General features: G+C 40.8%; 1 protein-coding gene across 3 annotated transcripts in view; it reads right to left on the bottom strand.

Moving 5' to 3' along the window:
• Positions 1–3,939: 3,939 nt before the first annotated feature.
• The window catches only part of PSEN2 (presenilin 2), a 35,041-nt gene continuing 12,168 nt past the window's right edge, over positions 3,940–26,812 (bottom strand). For 2 of the 3 annotated variants that reach the window (XM_042438446.1, XM_042438462.1), the window contains 10 exons: positions 25,723–25,917; positions 23,413–23,642; positions 21,266–21,407; positions 17,420–17,487; positions 14,488–14,708; positions 12,991–13,089; positions 10,255–10,332; positions 7,997–8,134; positions 6,151–6,269; positions 3,940–4,575 (listed from right to left, as the gene is read on the bottom strand). In XM_042438446.1, coding sequence (XP_042294380.1) covers positions 4,420–4,575; positions 6,151–6,269; positions 7,997–8,134; positions 10,255–10,332; positions 12,991–13,089; positions 14,488–14,708; positions 17,420–17,487; positions 21,266–21,407; positions 23,413–23,642; positions 25,723–25,866 — 1,395 coding nt within the window. In that variant the 5' untranslated portion in view covers positions 25,867–25,917 and the 3' untranslated portion in view covers positions 3,940–4,419. Of the gene's footprint in view, positions 4,576–6,150; positions 6,270–7,996; positions 8,135–10,254; positions 10,333–12,990; positions 13,090–14,487; positions 14,709–17,419; positions 17,488–21,265; positions 21,408–23,412; positions 23,643–25,722; positions 25,920–26,812 lie in introns of all 3 variants that reach the window. The other variant, XM_042438453.1, reaches the window with a different exon arrangement.

Here is a 26,812-nt window from a genome sequence, read left to right as displayed (position 1 = left end):
TCTTTAGCAGAGCTGTTGTCAGAGACAGTACACGCCAAATGCTCTGAACCTTGAATAAATCTCAGTTTGAGAAAAAGTCGACTTGAGAATGCTTTTAAAAGAGAAGTAACACTGTTACTCCACTGCTCTCTAGTGGCCAACACAAGAAATCTTATCCTACCACTCCTGTGGAAGGCAAAGTTTAACAATAAAATTGAACCGGGTTTAAGAAAGCTGAGGCCAAAAATTAAATAGAGGAAATTCAATGCAGGATTGCATGACCTGTGCCCCCCCACACTAAAGCAAAATGGACCTCACCCAGATTTCTTCAGCCTACCTGATTACCTGGACTGCAGAGATTAAAAAACTGTGGGGCATTTGGGATGTACCAGGTGACACCTTAAGGGACACCACTGCTCCCCAAACACTTGTCTTTTGGCAGAAATGGCCTTTGACATTCACCTGCATCCCTTTAAAATACTGGAGTTCAGCAGAAAAGATGTTACTAGTAGGGCATGGCTCAGTGGGAGGGAAAAAAAGAGCCATCAGGATTGGTTTTTTAAAAATTAAAATATTTTATATATATATATATGTGTGTGTGTGTGTGTGTGTGTATATATATATATAATTTAAAATTTTTAATGAAAAAGATCATCTTACCAAATTTTCATTTTAACCACAAGAATCTATGTAAATACATTTAGGCTTTGCGTATGATCTTGTAATTTAAAATTACAATATTTTAATTTTGCTAATTGTTTATGTTGCAGCTATTGCCATTATTCAAATTCAGGGGTAGGGGAGAAATGAATTAGAGCTTAGTAGTTAGGCAATCATTTTTACTGTACTAATTACATTTGCAATAGTAAATATAAAGGTTTTTGAAAAAACCAGAAACATTTTCTGAACTTGGGCAGGTTACAGACCGCCATAAAGTATGTATTCAGTACGTACTAGGGTTAGGAAGGGGCGGTGCTTCCGCACCCCCCTAACCCTAGTATGGACTGAGTCCATACAAAATGGCGGCGGCCGCTCCACACGGCCGCCACCATGATGGCGTTTCGGAGCTCCTTCTTGGTTTGTGTCGCTGGGCGCAGCCTTCAGACGGCTGCACCCAGCCACGCAAGGGAGAAAGGGGCCAAGTGGCCCCTTTCTCTTCCTCCCCGCTGCCGCGGGGTGTCCTTGGGGCTTGAAGCCCCAAGGACACCCCTTTCCAGGCTGCGGGGAAGCGGTCTTTTGCCGCTTCCCCGCAGCCTGCAAAGTGGCGGATCGGGGCCTCGGAGGCTGCCAGTCTGGCAGCTGAGGCCCCGATTCACCGGGGAAAGGCAGGCCTACAGGCGCGGTCTGTAACGCGCCATATGCAGTATATTTGTTGCCCATTCAGTGCACACACACACAATGAGAATTGACCATGTAAGTGATTGTATTGTGTGCCCTCAGACCATAACCTGGGACTAAAGTTCTTATAAAGGTGAATGGATTTGCAATGTGGTCTCTATTCAGTGCAGATTCAAGATTTTCAAACCCTCTTTAAGGCCATGGCACTTTGATAAACATCTGTCCTTGATTATTTGAAACTTGATCAGTGAAATAAATGTTTGTTCTAAATTTTGCATGCAGACATCTGGTCTATAAATGCTGCAGAGTGTGGCAGTTATTTTTTAGACTACAACTCCCAAAATACTCCATCCCGCATAAGTACTGGTGAGGAATTCTGCGAGGTGGAAAAAAGCAAACACAAATCCACTTTCCATGTGTTGCATAAAGCTAAGCATCCCTATTTTCATACATCTAACCTATTTCCATGCCCAGAAGATCAATACACTTTCAGAAGTGACAGCACTATAACAGGCCAAGATGAAATAATCATCTCAGGTAAAAATAAATAAATTGCTGGTTAGATATACCTAATCCTCTTGGTTTTCAGGGCAACCCTGTGTCTGTCTACTAATCCAATGGGATTTACACCAAGTTAAGAAAATTAATGACTGCAGTCTTACTCATCTTTGTGGATGCCTAACTTGTATCATCTGTGTGGTCTGCCCCACTGTGGACAGCTGAAATCATGGGGAAAAAATAGATTTGCAAGTGATTTGCCTGGAAGTAAAACAATATGCTGTAATATATTAAATAACCAATTGTTGTCATGTGCCTTCAAGTCATTTCTGACTCATGGTGACCCCTATCATGGGGTTTGCTGGGGAGAATTTGTTCAGAGGGGGTTTGTCCTTGCATTCCTTTGAGAATGAGAGTGTGTGACTTACTCAAGGTCACTTGGTGGGTTTCCAAGGCTGAGCAGGAATTTGTACTCTGATCTCCCAGTGTTCTAGTCCAACACTCAAACCACTACACCACAATGGCTCTCTTCTGTATATACACAATTAAAAATACTGTTTCAAACATTTTTGTTTCAGGCCAAGAATAAGACAAATGCAGAGGTTGGAAAAGTTACCTTTATACTATATATTCAGGTTACCTTTTGGACTACAGCTTCCGGAATCCCTCAGCATGAGTATGCTGGAGGATTCTGGGTGTTGCCCTCTCCCCAAAATTATTTTTCCAAGTTCTTTGTAAGCTTTTTTAAAAATGGAGACACAGGGTGTAGTTCACTAGAAAATCCTACTCCTCCAGCACATTAGAACAAATGAGAGCTTCATTTCAGTGAAGCCTACACTGGGGCTTGACAATGATGTATGTCTCAAGAGCACATAATGGAGGTGTTCTTCCAGACAAGTGTTTTGTTATATGTAAAGCTAGTTCAGTCATTAAGTAGTTACTACCTCAGGCAGACAATTTTGGCTGTTGTGAAATGATAACAAATGTTTATTTACATTGCTTTTAACTTACATTACTAACAGGGATGGGAACATGTGCTTACCCGATTTTCTGTCTTATGCATGCTTAAAAACTTGGCACACGTTGCCGGGAATTTTTCAGTTTTTAGTGAATTTAAGGAGTTTAGAAACTGTTTTATATCCCTTCTCCCTTTCTTTCCATGTTAACTTGTCACGCACACCTTATCCAGTGCTGGGTGGTCTGATGAGGAGAGCAACATTGTCTCTCCTTCCCCATCTTTAACACTCCTCAAACATTGGGGTGAAAACTGGCTGGTTGGCCCTGGAATTCATTCTCTGGCAAAAGAGCTTTTCTTTTCTCTCTCCCCCATCCCCCCTTTACTTTTGCTGTTGCTGTGTCTTGTTCTCCTCACCCACCACCATCACTGTGCCCTCCCCTCTCCCTTAAGATTTTAGTGGAGTGAAGCACTGAATCAAGAGTGTGAGAGGCCTCTAGGGAAGCACATCATAAGCTAAGATCACCACTTGGTTCAAATAGTGTCACTGTCTCTCTTGGAGATGCCTGCTGTGCCAAAGGTGAAGTAGTCCTGCACTTTGCTCATCTCTGAAAACAACTCCTACCCTTGAGTTTTATCCTGCTCCTAAATAAGCGATTTTCCACATTGTAAAAAAACCACTTTATTATTACAATTATCCAGTTATTCTTCATTATCATCCATAGCCTTAGTGTAAAGGAGAACCTTGATTTATCAATCACTCACCCAACTGCATAATTCATCATCTTGTCATGGGCTACTGATGCAACCAGCACATTTTAGCAATAGCAATAGCAAGTACATTTCTATACCACTTATCAGTGCATTTAAGCACTCCTTAAGCAGTTTGCAATGTGTAATTGCCTCACACAAGTTGGGTACTCATTTTAGCGACCTATGGAAAGATGCAAGGCTGAGTGGACCCTGGAGCCCTGTCTGGGGTGAAACACAACCTTATGGCTATGAATGGCTGCAGTACCAGCATTTAACCTCTGCACCACCAGGGTTCCATTTTCAGTAAGCTCTCTCTCTCGTGTGTGTGTGTGTGTGTGTGTGTGTGTGTGTGTGTGTTGTGTGCCTTCAAGCCATTTCTCACTTATGGCCACCCTAATGCAAAACTATCATGAGGTTTTCTTGGCAAGATTTGTTCACAGGTGGTTTACCATTACATTTCCCTGAGGCTGAGAGTGTGTGACTTGCCCAAGATTACCCAGTGGGTTTCATGGCTGAGCGGGAATCGAACCCTGGTCTCCAATTCACCACACTGCTGCAAGAGGGAAATGATTGTAACATGAATGAGGCAGCCAGGTATCTAAAGACCACAGCAAGGTTGCAATCCTGTGCACACTTACTTGGGAGCAAACCCCACTGAACTCAGCCAGGTTAGATGGGGCTCAATTCTGAGTAAACATAGATCTTGCTCTCAGTCAATTTTAACACCAGCTATTAAAGGACCTACCTGTTAAGTTACAGAAGAGACAGACATACTTATTTTATATTATTTCCTGACAGGTATATGGCACTAGAAATAAAAACTATAGTATATTTTTATCCATTGGAAATTGTCCTGCTGCACAACAAGGCTCTTTGAAGGAGAAATACCATCCTTGTCAAATATAAAGCTGATGAGCTGCCAGGGTGTCCATGAAGGGTTGTACAAGGTAGTCTGTTGAGAAATAGAAGACCAAGCCAAAAGTGATAGAGATAGGAAGGGCGGGCAATGCTTTCTTGAATACTGCCAGCAATAAAAGGGTTAAACACAGGCCCTAAGAGGAAGAAGGGAAACATGATTCAGCAGAAAGCCATGATATTTTTTCCATATGGACAAAATGCCATTTATAAACATTTAACTGATAAAGAGTTTTGTGACATCTTAAAAGCCTTAGATCAACATCCATCACAAATTTAGGTATACTCAAACCCATTAGGCCAAGCCGATTTATCATGGCTTAAGCTTTTATAGACCTAAATGCACTTTATCAAGAGACTAAGATAGTTACTGTTTTACTGCTTGCACTACGTGCAAAATTCCAGGTTCAATACATATACAATCTGAGCTCCAGCAATTGCACGTGTGGACTTTCATATACAGGATCCACTCCCCAAATATATAGCAGTGAAGACAAAAAGTCACCCTGCCACACATTTCAGATCTTGGCCATGCACCTGTTTTCAGGCAGCAAAGCCAGATGAGCCATCCAGTGGCATCTTAAAGAACAGTATTTGTAACGGCATAGGCTTTCCTGGGCTGAAATCTACTTCAGTTTTCATGCATTTCCTGATCATTTGGAAATAAGCCCCCCCACAATTAACATATGAAAGGGAACATAATAAGCCTTACTAAGCCAGCCCTAAAGCAGCAAGCTATATCCTAGTCACAAAAAACAGAACCACAATGAAGATACTGGACCTCACAAATCTTGGTAAGGTCAAATTGTGGTGCTGACATGGAGGGGTTTGGTAAGGCTACTTTGTATTAATCTGTTGAATATCAGCCTGCTCTTACATACTCCTGCTTCTATGTGCATTTTCTGGCCTGTAACTTTACACCTTCATCCCATACTTGGCAGATTCTCTTGGCCTGTGATTGAATCTGCCTCCGGATGGAGCCTTCCAGCAGTCAGGCTAGATATGACTATAAATGGATCACAGAGCTTGGAAGTAATGCACAACAAGTATAATGTTATCCATAACACATTACTTTCTGGTGCACCTAGGGCATAACAAAGTTCCTTTTGCAAAATAGCACAATGATCAGTAATACCATTATTTTTAGTAGAGTGAGCAGTATTTACTCATTACGTCCAAAAAATTTTTTGGGAGTGTTCATTTTGGGAAGATTTTTTATGACCTATGCAATGAAAACTATATACAATTCTAAAATGGGCTTAGCAATTTTTTAGTTAATGGGTGCTAGTGTACAAAAATGGATACATCTGAAAAAATATGCACAAAAATATCTATGCATTTCCAGAGGAGAGGGGGAGGAATTCATTGTACAGAACCAACTTTGAGGTGGAAATGTGAGAACCTTGATGAACTTTATGGATTCACATATCTCTATTCCTTGTCATGCTGGTGCTTTATCTCTGTCATAGCTATCCTGTCCTGAGTGAGATGAAAATTTAATTGCCAAAATGTGAGGCCCAATATCTTCATTGCAGTCTTGTTTTCTGTGACTGGGACATAGCTTGCTGCTTTAGGACTGGTCTAGTAAGACTTCATCTCCGCTATAGTTATCCTGCTATCCTGTAATGACTGTGAAAATGGAATCATATTAATGCATAACACACTGATAGAAATAGTACAATATCAATGTATAACACATGGGTTTCACTTACTATGAGGATGGCTACAAAACAAGCCAGAGTTGTATTCCAATCACCACTAGCAGTGGCAGCTGCTTTGCCCACAAGCACACTGTAGAATATGAAGTCTCCAAGACCCAATTTCACACCTCCTATTCAAAAAGGCAAAAGATTCCATCAGTTTTCCAGGCAGATGGGCAGGATATATGCAGAGCTGTCACAAGGAAGGTATTTTATTTTATTTTGCTCTATTCCCAGATCTTTTCAGTGTTATGCACTTGATCTCCTAATAGGGAAGTGGTCCTCAGCTGAAAAATGGCTGCTCATCTGTGGTCTACATCAACTTTCAGAAAGGACCCTTCCCAGACCTATCTGGAGATGCCAATGATAGAACAAGCAAAGCAATGATATATGGCCCGTTTCCGTTCTACGTACAGCAGAATAACTTCTGTTTCAGAGTTGGCATGTGTGAGAAACACAAACATGAAGAAACACTGGGCACTGCTTAGTACAGACATACTGTAATTATATCCCTCTCCAAAAGAAGTTTGCCTCCTATTTTATATCTCAAACATGGGGAGGGTGTATGTATTATCTTAAGTCATGGTAGAACTGATCTAGTATATAATGAAGTGCACATGATTCCCACACAATTCAACAGAAACAAGCACAGGGAACATGGCCTTCCATACTATATCAGTGGTTCTTAACCTTTCCTTTACCCCTTTAAGTATATTTTGTTGTCACAGGCCACCTTTCAAGATTTAACTCAGAAGTTTAAAACATAATAATAATAATAATAATAATAATAATAATAATAATAATACCTGAACACTGAACCATTAATAGTTACACCTCCATTAAACCTTCCCTCAGATGTGCTGGAGTGGAAGACTTTTTTCTTGCTTCTTCCTGCCAATTTGTGGCTGGAGTGGACTGAATGGCAACGTACAGGCCCAGCTGACCAGCCAGTCTTTGCCTTGGCTCCTGTCATATAGCTGGATGAGACAGGATGAGCAACTGAATGACAGCAGAATGGCCACATGACAGGAGCCAAGATAAAGGCTGGCTGGTTGGGCCTCCATATTTCTGTTCAGTCCATTCTGAGGCTGGAACAAATTGAACTATGGTCCCCAGAAATGAGGGATCACAAAGCAATGTCTAAAAAGGGACTTGTGCATATGGATGTCAATAACTCTGCTCCTCAAAAGTGGTGATGGTGAAGCACTATACAAAAAGGGACGTGCACATGGAAACCAATAACTGTGCTTCCCTAATTTTAGTTGGTTCCTAAAATATCTGGGAGAATTAAAGAGGGTATAAATGCAGTTGTTGATTCCAACTAGAATAAATCTACCAACCCAATGGGAAATTGCTTTCATATCTATAATAAGATAGTGAGTCTCTCTGGGAAGGGTATTTCACAGATGAAGTGCTTGCCAATAAAAAGGTCTCACTTGTAGTCTTCTGCATCATCTCATTTGGTGATAAGCCCAAATGAGCACTCTGGGATAACAACTTTAGAATCCTGTTAGGTAAATACGGGAGGAGATGCTCCTTCACATAACCTGGCCCCAAGGCACTTAGGACTTTAGAAGTTAAAACCAGAAGTTTGAAGTAGGCTCAGAATGAGCCCCAATTTTGGAAGAAATTTAAGAAACAAATGCAGCCCAAATTTTGTGAGAAAGGCCAAAATTGGGAGAAAATAAACACAAGGAAAAGGATGAGGAGGAGTGGCAGCTTTTATATATCACCTTGCTCCCAACAAACTCAATGTGACATAAATGACTCTCTCCCTCTGTGCCACTTTATCCTCACATGTGAATTCAAATTTATCTAAACAAATACTATTTGTGAAAAGTCAAAAGCTTCAACTTACTTTCTTCCTCCTCCATTTCTTCTAAGTTGTGTCCTATTTGACCAGGTTGTTGGCCACCCTGACCATCTGTTAGATGTCTCCTCTCAGGAACTTCAGAATCAGTGTATGAAGATGTCTGATGGTTTTCAGTTCCTTCAGCTGAATTCCCAAACAAAGTATGAAGAAAGGAGAACAACACACAAGAGAACTCAGTATTATACATTACCGATTTCATACTGAAATACAGAGTTTTCTGCATAATTAACCATGAGTCAATGATAACATGCATACAGTTCTGCTTTATCAAACCAAAGGTCTATCTAATTAACATCTTCTTTATCAACCACAGCCAACCAGGTAAATCCAGGAAGTCCATAAGCAAGAGTGAAAATCAATAACCTTCTCCTATAATTGGTCTCAGCAACTGGTAACAACAGAAGGATAAATAAAATTTTGGTACAACCTGACAAGATTTAGTATGGAAGACCAGAACATGATGAGAAAGCAGCAGTGGGAAAGATGTGGCTCCAGATGCTGCTCACATGAGTCCTAGGCAGCATAGTCAATGGTGAAAGTTCATAGGATCTACAATTCCAACTACAACTGAGTGGCAAACATGTTCCTTTCTTGTATTAGAATATATGGCCATTATCATGTGACTTCCTTAGTCAATTAGCAAAAAGCCAGTCCCCTATTACTTTCCCACTACTGGTTGAATTTAGGAAGGCAAGAATAAACCAACACAGCTTCAGATGCAGCTACAGAATGGATTTCAAGGAGCACCATCACTTGCATGCTGGAGACACAAGTGGTTTACCAGAAACTACAAAATATTAGCAGGTGTAATGGATCTGCCAAAATCAAGAAGTACAAATTGTCCAGCATCCTGTCAGTGTCTGACATGCATAGAAATCAATTTTTGGACAAAGCACAGGGGATTATTCCTTTGCCCTTGTGCTCTGTCCAAAAACTTCCCACTGACCGGTCACTGTCAAGCTCAAGGAAGGGCAGTTGCTGTTCCTTCTTACCAGAAGGAAGGGGAAAGAGAAAGTAGGTGATTCAGACCATGAAGATCTGGCTGCTCTGAGCTCCTTGGGGATGGAAAAGTTGACTGCACTCCATTTGAGAATGCACTCTTACTTCCTCCCCCATCTGAACTGAGACCAGCTGTTTTCTTCTAGAGCAGTGGTTCTCAACCTTTGGGGTTTCAGATGTTTTGGAGTTCAATTTCCAGAAGTCCCAGTCAGTATGCTCATTGTTCAGGAATTCTGGGAGTTGAAGCTTCAAAAATCTAGAGGACCAAAGGTTGAGAACCACTGTACTAGAGTGAATTGCCCCACCCTAGCTTCCCCCAATTGACAACGGCAACATGGGTCTTTCCTGATAGATGGCGGGAGGACATAGAATTGTGCATGCAGAACTACATGCAGATAGAGAGTCGCAACCATCACCACCTAGTTCTACTCAGACTAACAGCTTGGAATAAATTTTTATCATTATATTCATTTGTTTTCTGCCTTTCTCCCAAAATTGGGACTCAAAGCGACTTACAATGTCAAAAAGAACAATACAGCTAAAAACATTCAAAAAGTGAACATTCATACATCATAGACTCATAGAGTTAGAATGGACTTCATGGGCCATAGATTTCAACACTCTGTGTTAGGATTAAATTATATCAAATTTATCCTGTCATGATTTTGTTTCTGACTGCTATATTTAAATTCAAGGTTTTATACAAGTTATGTTATAGACTGGTTAATTTATAATTGAGAACTGAGTTTGTGTTATGGGATTTGTAATTATGAGAATACATCAGTAAGTAAGGGCAGCAGTGGCTTCATATGGATGATATGTGGGACAGCTTTGGGAAGCAGTTACACAGAGATCTGTTAACATACTCTTGGATTACATTTATTATTATTATTATTATTATTATTATTATTATTATTATTATTATTTTATAGCGCTGTAAATGTACACAGCGCTGTACATACAAATGATCAAATCAATAAAATGTTGAATGATATAATGCTACGTTTGGGTTATATTGTAATAAGTTTCTTTTAAGTTTATTTTATTGTTAGGTTAATTTGCATATGAGAATGTTACATTTGGAAATGTTATAAGCTTTTGTGGGGGGAAGGTGGCAGGGGGAGGACAACAGTACACTGGCTAAATTGAGCTGTTCCCAGGCAGACCTGAACAATTGATATATAGATGGTGAAACAGATATCATCTTCAGAGTACACACATATGCTATTTAGCAAAATGGTCACCTAAATCCCATGTTTCTTCAGAAGATCCTCTTCGCACATTATCTGGTTTTGCCATTCCTACAGTCCACATCATAGCAGCTGTAGGGAATAGAGAAAATACATTGTTTGGGAAAGAAAAAACTGCTGGGACTATTAGGCTAGTCCAGAAAGCATAATCAAAACAGTTATACTATGAACATTCATACCTTTTTATTCTTTAAGAACAGGAACTATGCAAAACATCAGTTTATACTCATAAGACTCACTGTAGGTTACTTATGCTGATACAGAGCTGTTTGTCCAATCCATTAGTAAGCTCCTGACTTTTTCAACAGTGAAGAAAAATAGACCCCTGCTTCCTCATTTTGTCAGGTTAATATTATATGCATTTATATTTGGAAGAGTGTTCCTAGTGGTTTTAGTTGTACCATGATCCAAGACTTCATAGCCAACAGCATCATGGCATGCATTTTCCCTCCACTCCTTCTAAGCCACCTTCACATAAAAATCCTGGCTTAATGCAATCCGTAATCTTTGCACTGCAGTCAGGGTGCAAGGAAAGAGCATGTAGCCATGATATTCCTATGTGGATTTACAAACCATCATTTGCAATGCCTTGGATGGCCATCTGAATGTGGGGTTTATGTGAATGTGCATACATATAAAAGTGTTTTGTTTTCCAAGGGCTATAGGGACATTAGAACTATTATCTGGGAGAAAGGAATAAAAAGTTGAAGCTGGGAGCGGTAGGTAGATTCTTTCCTGCAATGAAATCCTCAACAATGTTGGTAGACTGGGCAAAATGCATCTGCGAATTCCATTTCTTAGAAGATGAATTGAAGCACCTAGACCGGGCTCTACAGGCGAATGGTTATCCCAGCTCAGACATCAGAAGGGCTGCCAGACCCAGAAAAACCCAGAGGAGTGAAGACAAGCAATTACCTAAAGGGAAAGTATTTCTACCATACACCAAAGTTTGGCTACCAGTCCTGCAAAACAGCAAAATCAGCACTCAGCAAATGCAAATGAGAAATCACCCAGGGCCAGGAGCTTTCCCAGCAGACAATGATCACTAATTCAACAGACACTAATCCTCTTTGCATATCCTCCCACCCTGAGGCCCTGCCATCAACAACAGAACAATACACAGATTAACATGGGAATCCCTCCTCCTTACACAGGGTCACACAGTATATATATATACCCACTCTTTTCTAGGTCAGCATTTTCTGAAGATGCCAGCCAGATGCTGGCAAAACGTTAGGAATAAACTGTTCTTGAACATAGCCACATAACCCGAAAACCCACAAAAAACATGGATGCCAGCCATGAAAGCCTTCGACTTCACAATACTTTAGAAATCTTAGTGTTAGGCCACTATAAAGAGAAATAAGGAGTGAACTACATTTAAGTAGTTTTTTAAAAGCAAAGTTCTCCCATTTCTTTTCCTAAAATGGAAGGCTTAGCTTGTGGATAGGACCAGTATTATTTTCAGTTAACAACTGCATGAATTACTTTATAAATAGAAACAGTCCTATATATAAATGCTTGTGATTAAGATTCCTTTCTTACGGGTTCTTTAAACATCCATGGCAACAACTTACTAGAATGCAGTATTTTTGTTTCCACACTACCTCTTTTAAAAAGATAAAAGAGGGAAGTCATGCTGCTTCCCTGGGACAGCCAGATCAGACAGAACACTCTCTATCTGATAAGTACTTCAACTGGAAAGTCAAGGCACACAGTAGCCTTAGGGGAAACAGCAACATTAAACTGAAAGGACATCTGTCCTAGACTTTGAATGCTGAACACTTATTTAATCATACTTCAAGTGACACATTATCCAGATCAGCTGCCCGCTATCCGTATGATGTTCTCCTGATGAAAACTAGCTGACATAGGCCAGTTGGCAGTGTACAAATGAAACTGGGAATCTGCTGTCATTGTAGCTCACTGCACAGGTCTGTTTATCCTCTGAGACACACAAGTCAACTTCTATTGGTAAAAGAACTGTCTTCAGCAGCTAGATTAAAATGTTGCTAACAAACTAACAATTCCTTCCCTGTGGCATCCTCCCAGACATCACTGGTAAACCCTTGAATGCAGAACCAACATAGAAGGGTTTAACAATGGAGGGTCTTCTTCCCACCCAACTCTTTCTTCTCCAGTTCTTCTACTGGAATACTTACTAGAACAGTGGGGAACAATGCTTTGGGATTATGATTATATGTGAGTGGGGCTATATGGGACTTTCTTGCCTTATTATATAGCATATTTTATTGTGTCAAAAGCTCCTTGGAGCTCAGACACTATTCACACCACTTTCAAGCCTAACTTGGTAGCTTTTTCTGTCTGGATGGCTGCTAAATTCTGTGTCTATAGAACACACTGTCCCCAGTGAAGACATTCCTGCTTTGAGTTCTTCCATGTTCCAATACGAACACTGATTTATTTTGTACAGACACCACCTTCCCCAACACATAGGCCTGTTACAGACTGCCAAAATACAGACTGCCAAAATAAAGCTGCTTCGGGTCTCTTTGGAGGTATGCTATTTAAATGATGCATGGGTCCTAAGAGTCCGGAGGTCACGCCAAAGCCACACTCCATTCCTAAGCACTGGAGTGCAGCTTTGGTGCAGCTTCCGGATTCTTAGGATGCATACATCATTTAAACAGCATACCTCCAAAGAGACCCGAAGCAGCTTTATTTTGGCAGTCTGTAACAGGCCATAGAAAAGCCTTCTGTTTTACTCACAGGAATAAATAAGTGCAGGAAATATGGGTTCATTTCTTTCTTGGGCTGTTTCCACCAACATTCGGAGTGGTCCCTTGGGGCATAAAACTGCTACCAGATCTATAAAGAAGAAAGATTAAATCTGATACTTCATCTTCCAGGCAGTTTAATTTTCTTCCCAGCTTTTCTTGAAAAAACACTGATGGTTAGCACATAGTCTACTGTATACGTCTGATACATATTGCAACATATACAACATTTTTTAATACACATACTGTACGCACAGAGAGAGTGCTTCTGGACAGCCTTAGATGATAAAACACAATGTCAAAACATAACAAAAACTGCATATCAAACAGAGCTAGAGAGAAAAAAATACCACTTTAAAAAACAACAGTGCAGAGAAACATAATTTTGCAGCTTTCAATCAACAAAAAGCAAAGAAATGGCAAAGATGGAGCTAAACCCCTGCTAAGCTACCTCATAAATTAAAAAGGCTGAGAAAATGAGGTCTTGTTCCTGGAATTGAAAAGGCATTCAAGGAGACGCTAGGTGGAACACTATGGAAAGGTCATTCCAATCATATAAGGCCACATGCTCTACTTCATAGAGGTTGTCATTCAGAAAAGGTGCAAATCATTTGTCTTTGCATCTCTGGAAATTTCTACAACCAGCCACAAAGAATTCTTAACCATTTTAAAAAGGGCCCTTGATTTGGAGGAAAGAAATGGACAGACTGGAATGCCATTTAGGGAAGTTTGTGCACTACATGGAATTACATTCCACGTGTGCCTACCTATTTCATTATTGTGGTAAATTAAAAGCAACCAGTACAAACACACATAAAATGCTATACATTTTTGCAGTTTGTTCTTCAGTATATCAGAGATCCTGTCTTTATATGAATTTTCCTGGAATTAGTGCTTCAAGTATAAGTGCTGGCTACATGATGATATTATACCATCAATCTTGAGAGTATAATTTTATCAGGAAGGCAACAAAACTGGCTTCTGCTTGGGTTCACAATCCCCTCTGCCTTTTGATTAAGTATGATGGACTGGTATTAGATGACACAATAAGACATGTGTACTCCAAATATCATTTGTTTTGGGGGCAGAGAACCAACTAAAAACCATAGGTTCTGACGTTGTCTTGTTTCAAACAAAATCTAGGTAAGATTAAATATGTTTGGGTTAGCTAGTTTGTGTATGAGAAAACAGACAAAAGCTGTAACAGCTTTTTAATCTCCTGTAGATACTTGAACAGAGGGAAAACATGCTTAATCATTATTGTGACATCTGAACCCAGCCACAGTAGCATGAAATGGTACCCTGAAGTAGAATCCAAAGTAACTATTTCCAGATATGGTGCAAATTCTTCACAAAAAGGCAACCAGCAGATATTATCGGTGCCAACACTGTTCTAGGCCACTGTTTATATGCATAATCTTTCCCTTAGTTAAAGGCATGTGAAAAGGGGGGAAAAGTTCACTAAAATTTCATCTCACTGTAGATATACCATAAACAGATATGGCTCCCAGAATGACCCAGGCTGACCACTCAGGCAGGTATTTGATGAAAACTAATGCCATCAAGGCACTGATCATGATGAGATAAGCTTGCTGGAGTTGCAGGGGTCCCTTCCAATGGATGCATATCATCCCAACAGCTCCAAAATTCCAAATGACAAAGAACAGGGTAGGATAATCCATTGCCACGTTGTAGGTCTTTAGCACTTCACTGCAGAACAAAAAACAATCACAGAAAAGTGGTTAGCCAGAAACACATACTTAGTAGCCACAATCAGAATCAAAACATTCACGGACCCCCTCATAACTGGCAGTCAATTTGAGGGGAGATTTAGGGGCAAGAAAATGGCATGGGACTTCCATCTGTATCAGAAGCACATTTCAGATCTGAGACCTTCAACTGATTTATTCTGAGGGAAGGGAAAATAAATAGTTACAGTACTTCAGAATGGAGTTCCTGATCCTTAGATCATGATGGCACTATTCATGAGGATGCCCTTGACCTGTTCATCATATCCCTCTCTGTTTCCCATACTACATTCCAATGCTCATTCGTATGATTACCTTACCAAATCTCAGTACTCATGGGTTTTTAATTTGAAGTTCTCATGCACAAATGACTTATATAGGCCTGTTTCTGGATTCTCCATTCCAAAAACATGCTCCTGAGGAAGTAGGCTGAAGTAAGTCTATGAAAGCTCATGCTACCAACTTCTTTCTTTCTCTTAGTCTCAAAGGTGCTACAAGATCCTTTTGGATACTAAAAACTATTCAGATATTGTATTTTTTTAAACACACCAAGAGAGAAGTGCATTAGACGTGCCTCTCCCGCACTGTCACAGAATCTGGATTTTTGCTCAAGTGGAGAGCCCACATGGGTAGAAAGGACATTCCTCTTCAGAATACATTGCTTTTGCACAAGCAAGGCATTGGCAGAGGAGTGAGAAGGGCTTTCTATGTATTGTACTTATTACAATATATGTTTATTACTTCTCATCTTGTCGGAGCCCTTGAGGCAATGAACACAAAACAACTTTCTCTTAAAACAAATCAAAACAGTTAAACCATTTTAAACACACACACACACACACACACACACACACACACACACACAGAGATAATAGAAATGTAAAAAGGATAGTGCCAGTCTGACTTCTATTGGAAGGAAGTTACACAGTCAAGATATTCCTACTGAGGAAGTCCTGTCTCAGATACTCACCAGCCATCGTTCCCTAGATGGTTGAACACACAATACAGCCTCCACTGAAAATCTTACATTCTGAGTAGACTTAGCAGTTAAGAGCCTAGCACATTCCCCTTCTTATAGGTTTATACAACATGCTCCAGGTACACCTGAATAGGGCTCTAAAGAAGACTTAAGAAGAAGAGTCCTCCTCCAGTCCATCTGTCTTGGTCCATTGGTCCAGGCCCCTGAGGGAGAGAAGAACTGCTGGACTTGATCCCCTTCCCCATCAACATTCCCTTCTCCTTTGGTGTCGTGTCTTTTTAGATTGTAAGCCTGAGGGCAGGGAAGCGTCTTATTAAAAATAATAATTGTAAGCCGCTCTGATAACCTTTACGACTGAAGGGTTGGGTATAAATACCATAATAAATAAAAATAAAAAATAAAGACTTCATGCCAGTTCACCAACCACAAGTTCACCTGCTATTTTTCTTCAATGAAGCTCTTTATTGAAAATAATACTTTCAATAACAAACTGCAGTGGGTGGTGGGGATTTGGGACAGGATCAGAGTCCAGAAGTCATTAGCCTCCTTCTCCTTGAAACTAATAGTAGCGAGTTTAGGCACACTTATTTAAACAAGTGTTCACAACATAAGAAATATCTTTGCCCGAAGTTAGAAGGAAAAGCTCTGTGGACATGCATGACATGTTACGTCAGGGAGCAGAGGGAACCCTGTTTTATCAGTTATGAGCAGTGCAGTGATACCTGGTACCCCCCTGGTCCATTTCCAGCAGATCTAGTGAACAAATGATGGCACTACATTCATGGGTTATCACATTGTCTAAACACAGGCACTCACTCCATTCTGGTTTATTTCTCTCCCAAGAAAGAAGAGAAAGAACCCATATGTTGGCTCTAGGTTCGTTAATAGAGAAATGGCCATGTTCTGCCAACATGATATGCAAAGTTAGGTTATTTGTTTAGCTATTCTTACTTCAATCAGGAGCCTAGAACAAAAGCTGTAGTACCCACAGTTCCTTGACTTGTTGTGTGACCACCAACTTCTTTATAATATTTCTATCCCACTCCATATCAGCTTACAATAAAATCAGTTGAGCAATTTAAAATGTAGGACAACAAAATTTAAAACCATAAATATAGTTTAACCACATATTTTATTTCATTATAACAACATGAAGTCAGCAAGCTTTGGCAATCTACTCAGTGGCGTCCCTAGGGTTGGTGTCACCTGGTGTGGTCACTGATGAGGTGGGACCTCGGGGGCAGGACTTCCAGGTGCGCAGTAGCATGCATGCGGCCAGACATGCCACCTCACAGCTGGAAATGCTCCCACGTGGCTCCAGGGAGAAGCCACTCAGCCCCGGAGAGGGCAGGGGAGCAGCTGTGTGGCCCTGGAGAGGGCTGGTGAGAAGCTGTGTGGCCCCAGAGAGAGCAGGGGAGTAGCCGTGCAGCCTGGGAGAGGGCTGGTGAGAAGCTGTGTAGCCCCAGAGAGGGCACAGAAGCAGCCGCGCAGCCCCAGGAAGGGCCAGGGACTGACCGGGTGTGACCCCTCTCTTCTGGGGTGTCATCTGGTGTGACCCGCACACCCCTCTTGTGATACTACTGAATCTACTCTGAACTATCTGGTGATCTGTCTGGAAATCTCATTCTGCCTTTGGCCTACTCTGGCTTAGAGGTGCCCAGCAGTTTAAATAAAAAAAAATCACTTACACTTACCCAAGATAGATGTAGGTGAAGAGGAACAGAAGCATGAGAGATGACAGAATCAGCCAACCATGAATGAACTGTCAAATGAAAGACAACACATTAAATCAGGGGAAAGCTCTGCACATCAGATACATCAAAGATGACATGTTTTGACTGTATCATTCTCCAGGCCTCTCTGCAGTAAGCGTCTTACTTAGGAAGACAAGAGAACTCAGATTGCTTTTCAGGCTTCAGGAGCTTGCTGCTTCCTTCTTGATACTTTAATTCTTTCTCCTTCCAATGCCACAGGGTTTCATGGCCACTTGGCTTTAAATATGTGATGGGAAATGTGTGAACTGCAACTCCCATCAGCCCTGATCAGCACAGCAAGCCAAAAACATCTGGAGGAACTCCCATCCCCACCACCCCTGAGAAGTGCTTTTACTAACTCAGGGGTAGGCAACCTGCGGCCCGCGGGCCGAATGCGGCCCGGTGAGGCCTTGGGACCGGCCCCAGCCCGGTCTGGCCACTGAATGCCGCCGGGGCCTTTGGTCTCTCATGCGCAGGGGCAAGGGGGGCAATTGTCTATAGACACCTCAGAAACATGCATTTATATTAAAATTTTTTAAAAAATCAGCAAATTTTTTTGCGTGTCCTCCACTTTTTTTAAAAAAGTGTCCACCATTTGAAAATGTTGTCCTACATTTGTTCCGGTTTATTTATTTATTTAAAATATTATTTAATTATTTATTTTTTGGCTTCGGCCCCCCCCAGTTGTCTGAGGGACAGCAACCCGGCCCCCAGCTCAAAAAGGTTGCCTACCCCTGTACTAACTAATTGTTCTAGCTTACCACGCCCAGCTACCTCTCCTTCACTGAATTTCATTTGCTTAGAAAGGTTTCTCTGGTATGCCATGCATAACAAACTAGGTGAGCAACAATTATAGCTCCCTACTCTTCTCTTTTTAAACAAAAAAATTAATTCAGTGCGAGGACTTTTATCCCCTGCATCCATAGAAAGCAGTGAACATTCCCTATAGTGATCAGCAGGTCTTCAAGAATGCAACTGCACAATTTGTAAACCCACCCACCTAAAGGCCACCCACAACCTACCAGAGCTTGGAAGAGTTACTTTTTGGACTCCGGTTCCCAGCATCCCCCAGACTGGTGATTCTGGGAGTTTTAGTAAAAAAAAGTAAGCTTTTGAGATCTGAAAGCCCAACCATGTCTCTATTTCTGCAATATTAACAAGACAATAAGAACAGGCAGTTTAATTAAACCCATATATGGCTGGTGGGCCTCATCTGGCTTGATGAGTGAGAAATCAAGCAGCCTGTTTAAGAATACCAATTTCATGCTCCAACACAATAAAGTTTCCTGACCTATTTTGGAATTAAGCACTCTTTTATTTTGTCCAAACACTTGGCCTTAAAATTCTAGCTCTTGTGCTTGTACAGTATTACAGTAACTGTTATAAAGCAAAATTTAACATCCTGATTCATCCAAATGTTGGATTATTTATAAGAATATTTATAACATAATATCAATATTGTGAACACTCACAAAAATAATCAGATATAGCAGATCTACTGTAGTTTGCAACTCTACTGAAGCCACTCTGTCTTCTCCTATTGCAATCTTCCCTGACATAGTGTCTTCCAAATATAGTGGACCACAACTTACAGCATGCCTTGCCAACAAAGCCAATGGCCATGGTAGTTAGGAATAATGTAATTTATAGTCTAACACATTTGGAGAGTCCCAGGTCAGGGAAATAGTACCACTTTCAAACCATTTACCAAGTTTCAGTAAGTTCTACTACAAAGCAACAGCTGTTTTCCTTAAAAAGTTAGTGTAAGAAAATAAAATAATAGGGCTTATGGGAAAAATAGGGTTAGGTGCAGATCTCAAGAGATATTATTGGTAGCTAAGATATTCAAATTGCCACAAATTTTAATGAATAAATTTTAATTATAAGCATAAATGGTGAGTGTGAAATCGAAGGCTTTCATGGTCGGCATCCATCGTTGTTGTTTGTGTGTGTGTGGGTGGGTGGGTGGGTTTTCGGGTTATGTGGCCATGCTCTAGAAGAGTTTATTCCTGACGTTTTGCCAGCAGCTGTGGCTGGCATCTTCAGAGAATGCTGGCATGAACTTCCATGCCACCATTCTCTGAAGATGTCAGCCACAGCTGCTGGCATAACATCAGGAATAAACTCTTCCAGAATACAGCCACATAGTCTCAAAAATCCATTGAAAAACATGTGGATAAGTACAGCCCCTCCACCTCTGGAGATCCTCCCCCTGAAAAGTTGAAAGGTCTCCAATACTTTAAATAGCTAATAACACTTGTCATGCCTTGGCACAAACAAGACTTGGCTTGTTGCCTCAGACAAACGTTGTTCAAATGCTCTGTCCCTCTCCTACATTCTCACTCACTCCTGTCCCAGCTAAAAAAATTATCCTTGCAAACACTCCTATCCCTTATTTCTGTCTACCTCACTCATTCCTATCCCATCTTAAAATCTAATCGCTATCTTACAAACATTCCCTCCCCCTCCTTCCATTCCCTACACTTCAGTCCCTCACTTCTCAAACCTACAGCTAAGATGAGGGGAGGTGGGATTGCTACTTAAGAGCTGAGATGCAGAAAGGCACCAGTTCTGTATGTGCAAGATGGAATGGTGTTATATCCAGTTACGTTTTGCATATAGTATTCTTCTATTAACTGTGTTATTGCCAATAAAAAGATATGTTATACCAGAACTTTGTTGTTGTTATTGTGTGCATCAAGTCATTTCTGACTTATGGCAACTCTAAGGCAAACCTATCATGGAGTTTTCTTGGCAAGATTTGTCCAGAGGAGGATTGCCATTGCTATTGCCTTCCACTGAGGATGAGAGTGTGTGGCTTGCCCAAAGTCACCCAGTAGGTTTCATGGTTGAGCTGGGAATCAAACCCTGGTCTCCAGAGTCATAGTCCAACACTCAAACCACTATGCCACACTGGCTCTCATGCCAAAACTTACTGTATTGCTTTTTTCTTTTCTTTTAAAGACTAATGCCAAAAAGCAATTCACAAAATTTTGGAAGAGGAATTGAGGGGCTGCACATTCATCACCACATCACATGAGGTCCAATTACACTAGCCTAAGTTTTTCATTCAGCACTAAAGCCAGATTGTTTTTGTTTGTTTGTTTTTGGAGGAGGGAATAAATAAACAACTAAATGCTGAGTCATACAATTATGAACTAGTGAAAGTATATCTAGAAAGAATACTTTTTAACTCTGTGCCTGAACACAGAACTCACAAACCAGTATTACAACAGACCTTTGGCAACAGCGGGGGGGGGGGGGGGGGAATCTTTGGGTGACATTTTAAAAGCTGAGGGGAAAATGAAAAGAACTCACTGGAACCAGTACAAGCATACCTTTTCTGCCTGGACTGAATTTCAAAATGAGATGGCTCTGCAAATTTTCAGTGTGCTTTGGTTTGAACTGAGGAATAGCTAACAGCTAACAACTACAGGAAATATACTGACTAGAGCTATGGCACCAACAACCCAAGTTTAACCTTGGGAATTTTGTAATGTTAGTCTGGTCAGTTTTGTTAATGTAAAACTCATTGAAACATATCTGAACCACTTAGAGCAGACGGATTAGCTAGCTGAAACAGACCAGGAAGTACCAGTATCTGATCACAGGTAAATAAACAAATTGTGAGGACCCATTCTAAGGAGTACTGAAATACTCTGTCTTCAAAACATTTCTGAAGGTAATGACAATGGTGTGCAGTTATGAATAAGTAATTTTTATTTGTTATTAAAGTTAACTAAAGTATAACTAGAGAGTTCTTCTTGATATATTCATCATCCTTACCTTGTAGCAACGGTATTTATATAACACAACTAAGAATATTGTCATTACAACTATGACACTGATCATTATGATGGTGTTCAGCACAGAGCTCAAGAGACGCTGGCCCACGTAGGGTGTGTCTTCACTAAACGGAGTATAAATCCTGCAAGAAAATCACAATATCTCTATATAAACATGGGTTACACAAGTACAGACCATCAAAACCAAATTTGGACCTACAAGCTGTGTAGTGGATCAGCAATAATATGGGACCCAATACACATCCCCAACTTAAATTAAAAGGTAATAAAAATGATGGCCCTGTTCCGGCTATTGAGCTAATCCTAGCATTAGGCAGGGTGAGGTGATCTATAGCAGGGGTTAGATTCTGTAATTTCGTGATGTACAATAGATTGACAAGTGGAAGAATCTACCAAAACACTATCAACAAATTCCCCTCTCCCCTGTAGTCCATTAGACACAGACATACCTACCTACGACCTATATATGCATCTGCCGTGGAGAGCCAGTAGACCCTCTAAAGCAAATCTGAGGACAAAGGGGAGAAGAGAGAAGTTCTGATATGGAAGCTGAAAGGCTGCCTGTACACTACTGAATTTAATTCTTATGTTTTTTACAATAAGAATAGTAAAACAACTTGGATTTTCAGCCTCCATGTGTAAACTCTGCTTGGTTGCTTTCATTTGCGTTAATCTAGTGAGCTTTGCAAAGAATGTTCTCTCTTCCCATTAGAGCCATCTAAGATAAGTGATCCCAACATATTTTCGTACTGCTTAATTCTGTGTGTACTGCATTCCTTCCTTGATTTTACCAGTGCCATATCTTTATTTGTACTTCACCACGTTGGCAACAGGAGTGGTGTTGGTGGTGGGGAGCATCTTCAAACTTACTCCATGATACCTTCCTCTGAGTTTCAAACAGTATAATTTTCTGATAGGACAAGCAGTCAAAATGCTACATTATTCATAAAGAAACTGTGGTAGGGTGCTTTAATTGCCACCATAATCAACACAATGACTTTAAGTTGATCTGATTATCTCCAAGGTGGTTCTAAACAGAAGTGCATGTGTCAACTTAATCAGAAGGGTTTTATAATACAAATATATCTATACAGTATTGCAAGACATATGTCAATCAATAAGAAATAGCTCAGTCACAGCAATTATTGTAGCTGGCTGATTATTCACAGTGAAGTCCATAAGTCCTTCCAGAATTGCTGCAACCTTGATCTAAATCTCTTAGCACATCCATCAGTGACATGATGTAATTCCATTTCCCTATGCTTTGTGCGACAATGGTTTAGACATCATTCATGAAATGTTTTTTCCACATTCTAGATTCTCAGAAGTGCTTTCTGCAACCAGAGTGAATACATATGAATTAATTTTCGTGCAGTGTGTGCACTAAGAGATTTAGATCAAGGTTGCAGCAATTTTGGAAGGTCTTATGAATCTCAATATGAATAATAGTCATATACAATATTACAATAAAATGCAATGATAGCCATCCACAATATTGTTGTGACTGAGCTATTTCTTATTGATTATCTATACATCTTGTATTATTTGATATTATATTATGCAATTTAGCTCTATTGGTATTATAAAATCTTTCTGATTCACACCTGTACTTCTGATTAGTTTAGTATTAGGCAGATTATGGGTTCCTTGTGATTCTTTGCACTTCTAGTCCTTACCTCTAAGATGGGGCATGCTGTATGCTGTATGTGTGTTTCATTTCCTAGTATCTCACAAAAAGCATGTACCCCCCCTCTCCTTTTGAGAACAATGCTTGCGCACTTGATGTGAACATCATTTGGTTCATTTTCCTAGCCACCATCTTATTAATAGCTGGAGCCACTGCATTCATATGCCCATTCACCTAAGGCAACTTCATTGTCCTAATTTAATTTGATCATTTTGGGTAACAGGCATTACAGCAAACCTCCTCAGAACCCCACCTCAAGATTCTCACTTCCTGCCCTCCTGCAATACAAGGTATCTAATACACAGACTGATAGTACTGGGAGAGTGAGGGATTAAAGTGAGATGAATTTCAGAGAAAAAGAACTGATCTGGATGGAACACTAAACTCAAGGTGATAGCGTGTTGAATAAAATGGGTTAAGAAGAATCAGCCAGAACTTACAGCTGCCCATTCTTCTCAGTGTAGAAACGCACTGATTTTATGGTGGCAACAACCACAATCATGCACAGCGTAACAGGCACGAACAGCATGATCACATGTTTTGCTCCGTATTTTAGGGTCAGTTCTTCCTCCTCACTTTCCAGGGCAACAGGTCCTCTTGCTGCTCCTTCTGAGTCAGACACATTTCCATCAGCAATTTTGTTAGAGCCACTGCTTCCCGTATGTCTTTTCTACAATGAAAGCATAAAAGAGAGGTTAGCTGCCAGCAGGCATTCACCAAAAACACCCCCTGTATGGGGTGGATGGAGGAAGATATGCTACCCAAAGGGTACTCAACAATGGCTCCTTTTTATCCTGGAGAGAAGTGACCAGTGGGGTCCCACAGGGCTCTGTCCTGGGCCCAGTGCTATTCAACATCTTTATCAATGACTTGGATGATCGAATTGGGGGTATACAGTGGACCCTTGTTATACGCTGGGGTTTGGTCCCAAGATCCCCCGTGTATAACAAAATCCGTGTATACTCAAGTCCCATTAAATGTCATGACATAGCAAAATGGTGTCCCTTATAAAAAATGGAAAATCAAGGTTTGATATTTGAAATTTATACTTTTTTTGAACATTTTCAAATCGTGTATGCTTGAATCCGTGTATAAAAAAATCTATGTATAAGAAGGGCCGATTGTACTTATCAAATCTGCAGATGACACCAAATTAGGAGTAGCTAATACCCCTGAGGACAGGATCAAAATTCAAAATGATCTTAATAGGTTAGAAAGTTGGGGCAAAGCTAACAAAATGAATTTCAACACGGAGAAATGTAAGGTACTGCACTTAGGGTGGAAAAATGCAATGAAGATATAGGATGGGTGAAAATTGGCTGAACGACACTACGAGCTTTATCGCATTGGCTCCTTCTGTTCCGTTCTGAGCATGGAATGGAAGGAGCAGGGACGAGTGCAGAACGAGTGGGGAATGGATTTTACCGCACGCACCTGTCCCTCATTCGTTCCGTTCCCCCTCTCCTCTGTTCTTAATCTGTTCCAGAGGGGGAAAATTTTGAGAACTGTTCTGAACAGTTCTCAAAAAGCATTCCCTCTGGAACGGAATGGGCAGGGAAGAGAGGGGGAACAGAACGAGTGAGGGACGGGTGTGTGCGGTAAAATCCGTCTCCCACTCGTTTCCGTTTCCTGCCAGACTGGGCCGAGAACCCGGTGCGATAAAGTTCTACGTGTGAAAGGGATCTGGGACTCCAAGTAGACCACAAGTTGAACATGAGTCAACAGTGCGATGCGACAGCTAACAAGGCCAATGCAAACTATAGTGTCTAGATCAAGGGAAGTAACATTGCCACTCTATACTGCTCTGGTCAGGCCCCACCTGGAATACTGTGTCCAGTTCTTGGCACCACAATTTAAAAAGGATGTTGAGAAACTGGAGTGTGTCCAAAGGAGGGCAACTAAAATGGTGAAGGGTCTGGAAACCATGGCCTATGAGGAATGACTTAGGGAGCTGGGGATGTTTAGCCTGGTGAAGAGAAGGTTGACGGGTGATATGATAACCCTGTTTAAATACTTGAAAGAATGTCATATTGAGGAGGGAGCTAACTTGTTTTCTGCTGCTCCAGAGAACAGGACCCAGAGCAATGAATGCAAGCTACAAGAAAAGAGATTCCACCTCAACATTAGAAGGAAATTCCTGACAGTAAGGGCTGTTCGACAGTGGAACAAATTCCCTCAGAGTGTAGTGGAGTCTCCTTCCTTAGAGGTCTTTAAACAGAGGCTGGATGGCCATCTGTCGGGGATGTTTTGATTTAGATTTCCTGCATGGCAGGGGGGTTGGACTGGATGGTCCTTGTGGTCTCTTCCCACTCTATGATTCTACCTAGATTACAGAGCTCGACAAATCTGTTTTTGCAACTACAGAAGCTGACTTTTTAGATTATAATAATTATGGGGATTATGGGCGTTGTAGTCTAATTACTAACTTTTTCAAAAACTAGAAAGACTTCTAGACTGGAAATTACCCTTCCAAGTTGTCTGCATAGAGTCTTCCCTTTGCCAAAAATCAAGACAATTAAGAAAGTTGACAGAGGAATTTTAAAAGAATACACAGAGCAAGAACCTACAGAACAAGGATGGGGGATCATTAACTCTCTAGATGCTGTGGCCCTGAACTCCCAGAAGCTCCAGTCAGTATGGCTAATAGCAAGTGAATGATAATAGTCCATTAGAGTGTCTCACGTATGCTACAGAGTAATCACAGCATTATATAAGCCAACAGCTCCATTGCAGAAGTAGAATATACTCACCCTGTGTGTCTGATTTTCTGCTGCTGCAGGTGCTTGTGTACCATCATGGTAGGGAGGAAGAAGAGGGCTCTCAGATGACATCAGGGATGTTCTCTCATTACAGGGTTCCTCTTCACTATCAGAGTTGTTCATGAAGGTGATCATACCTTCTCCTTCACAGATAACCCTGTAATGCTGTATTACAGTCACACAAACCTTGTTAAAAGCACAAGAGAGACAAAAGAAGATAAAAATATGTTAAGAACACACCCAACAATGCTATGTTTTCAACTGTCAGAAAGCCAGCAGCTGGTAGCACCTAGATCTTAGAAGTTTTGAACTTAACTTATCAATACTCTACAACTGTATTTTGTGTCCAGGTGGAGGTCATATTGACCAGAAGCCATACCATACCAAATGTAGACTTTGCCATGTTTGAGGGCAATGGTTTAGGTTTTTTTGTGTTTGCAAAGACAATTCAGAAATGCTTGAGTCAGACGTACATGCTATGTCTTGATATAACAGTTCAAAAGAGTTACCAGCTAGCTAGAAAGGAATTAATTTCTGCACTGTACCATTTCTCTGTGGCTCTTCCCACACACAGTATAATAATTAAGATACTAATGTGTCCCACTTTACAGAGAACTTGCCTCTTAAAGGTATTTAAAGTCTATTCAGTCGCAAACCAGTTTAAAGTTCAAGAGTCTTAAAAGCAAGCAAAATGCCTTGCAGTTGCCCACCAACAGTTCAATCACACCTGGACTGCAGATTAAACATGCACACAGGTTACAGTGCTTTCCACCATGGTGAGATGCTTTGTACAGTATTTCTAGTTATAATCATAGGCCAGGCACCTATAGTGGAAAACTGACTGAAAAATTAAGCAATAAGTTTGATACCCTCCATCAGCATGCAAGGAAGTACTAGTAGCAACGGAAGAAATTGGCCAGCCTGCCCGAGCCACCTATTTCTCATATATTTATTCAAGGATCCTTGGAGCTAAAGCATTAGTGGAGAATTGGCTTGGGCAATTGCCTCTGCCAAGATGTGGCTGATTTTCCAAGATACCCATCACAAAGTATCTTAGGTCCTAGGAACTTTTAGAACCAGG

This window comes from Sceloporus undulatus, chromosome 1 (genome assembly GCF_019175285.1).
Source record: "Sceloporus undulatus isolate JIND9_A2432 ecotype Alabama chromosome 1, SceUnd_v1.1, whole genome shotgun sequence".
In the NCBI taxonomy this organism is placed as follows: domain Eukaryota; kingdom Metazoa; phylum Chordata; class Lepidosauria; order Squamata; family Phrynosomatidae; genus Sceloporus; species Sceloporus undulatus.
Note: the sequence above shows the minus strand (reverse complement) of the source record. Positions and strands in the feature narration are given on the sequence as shown.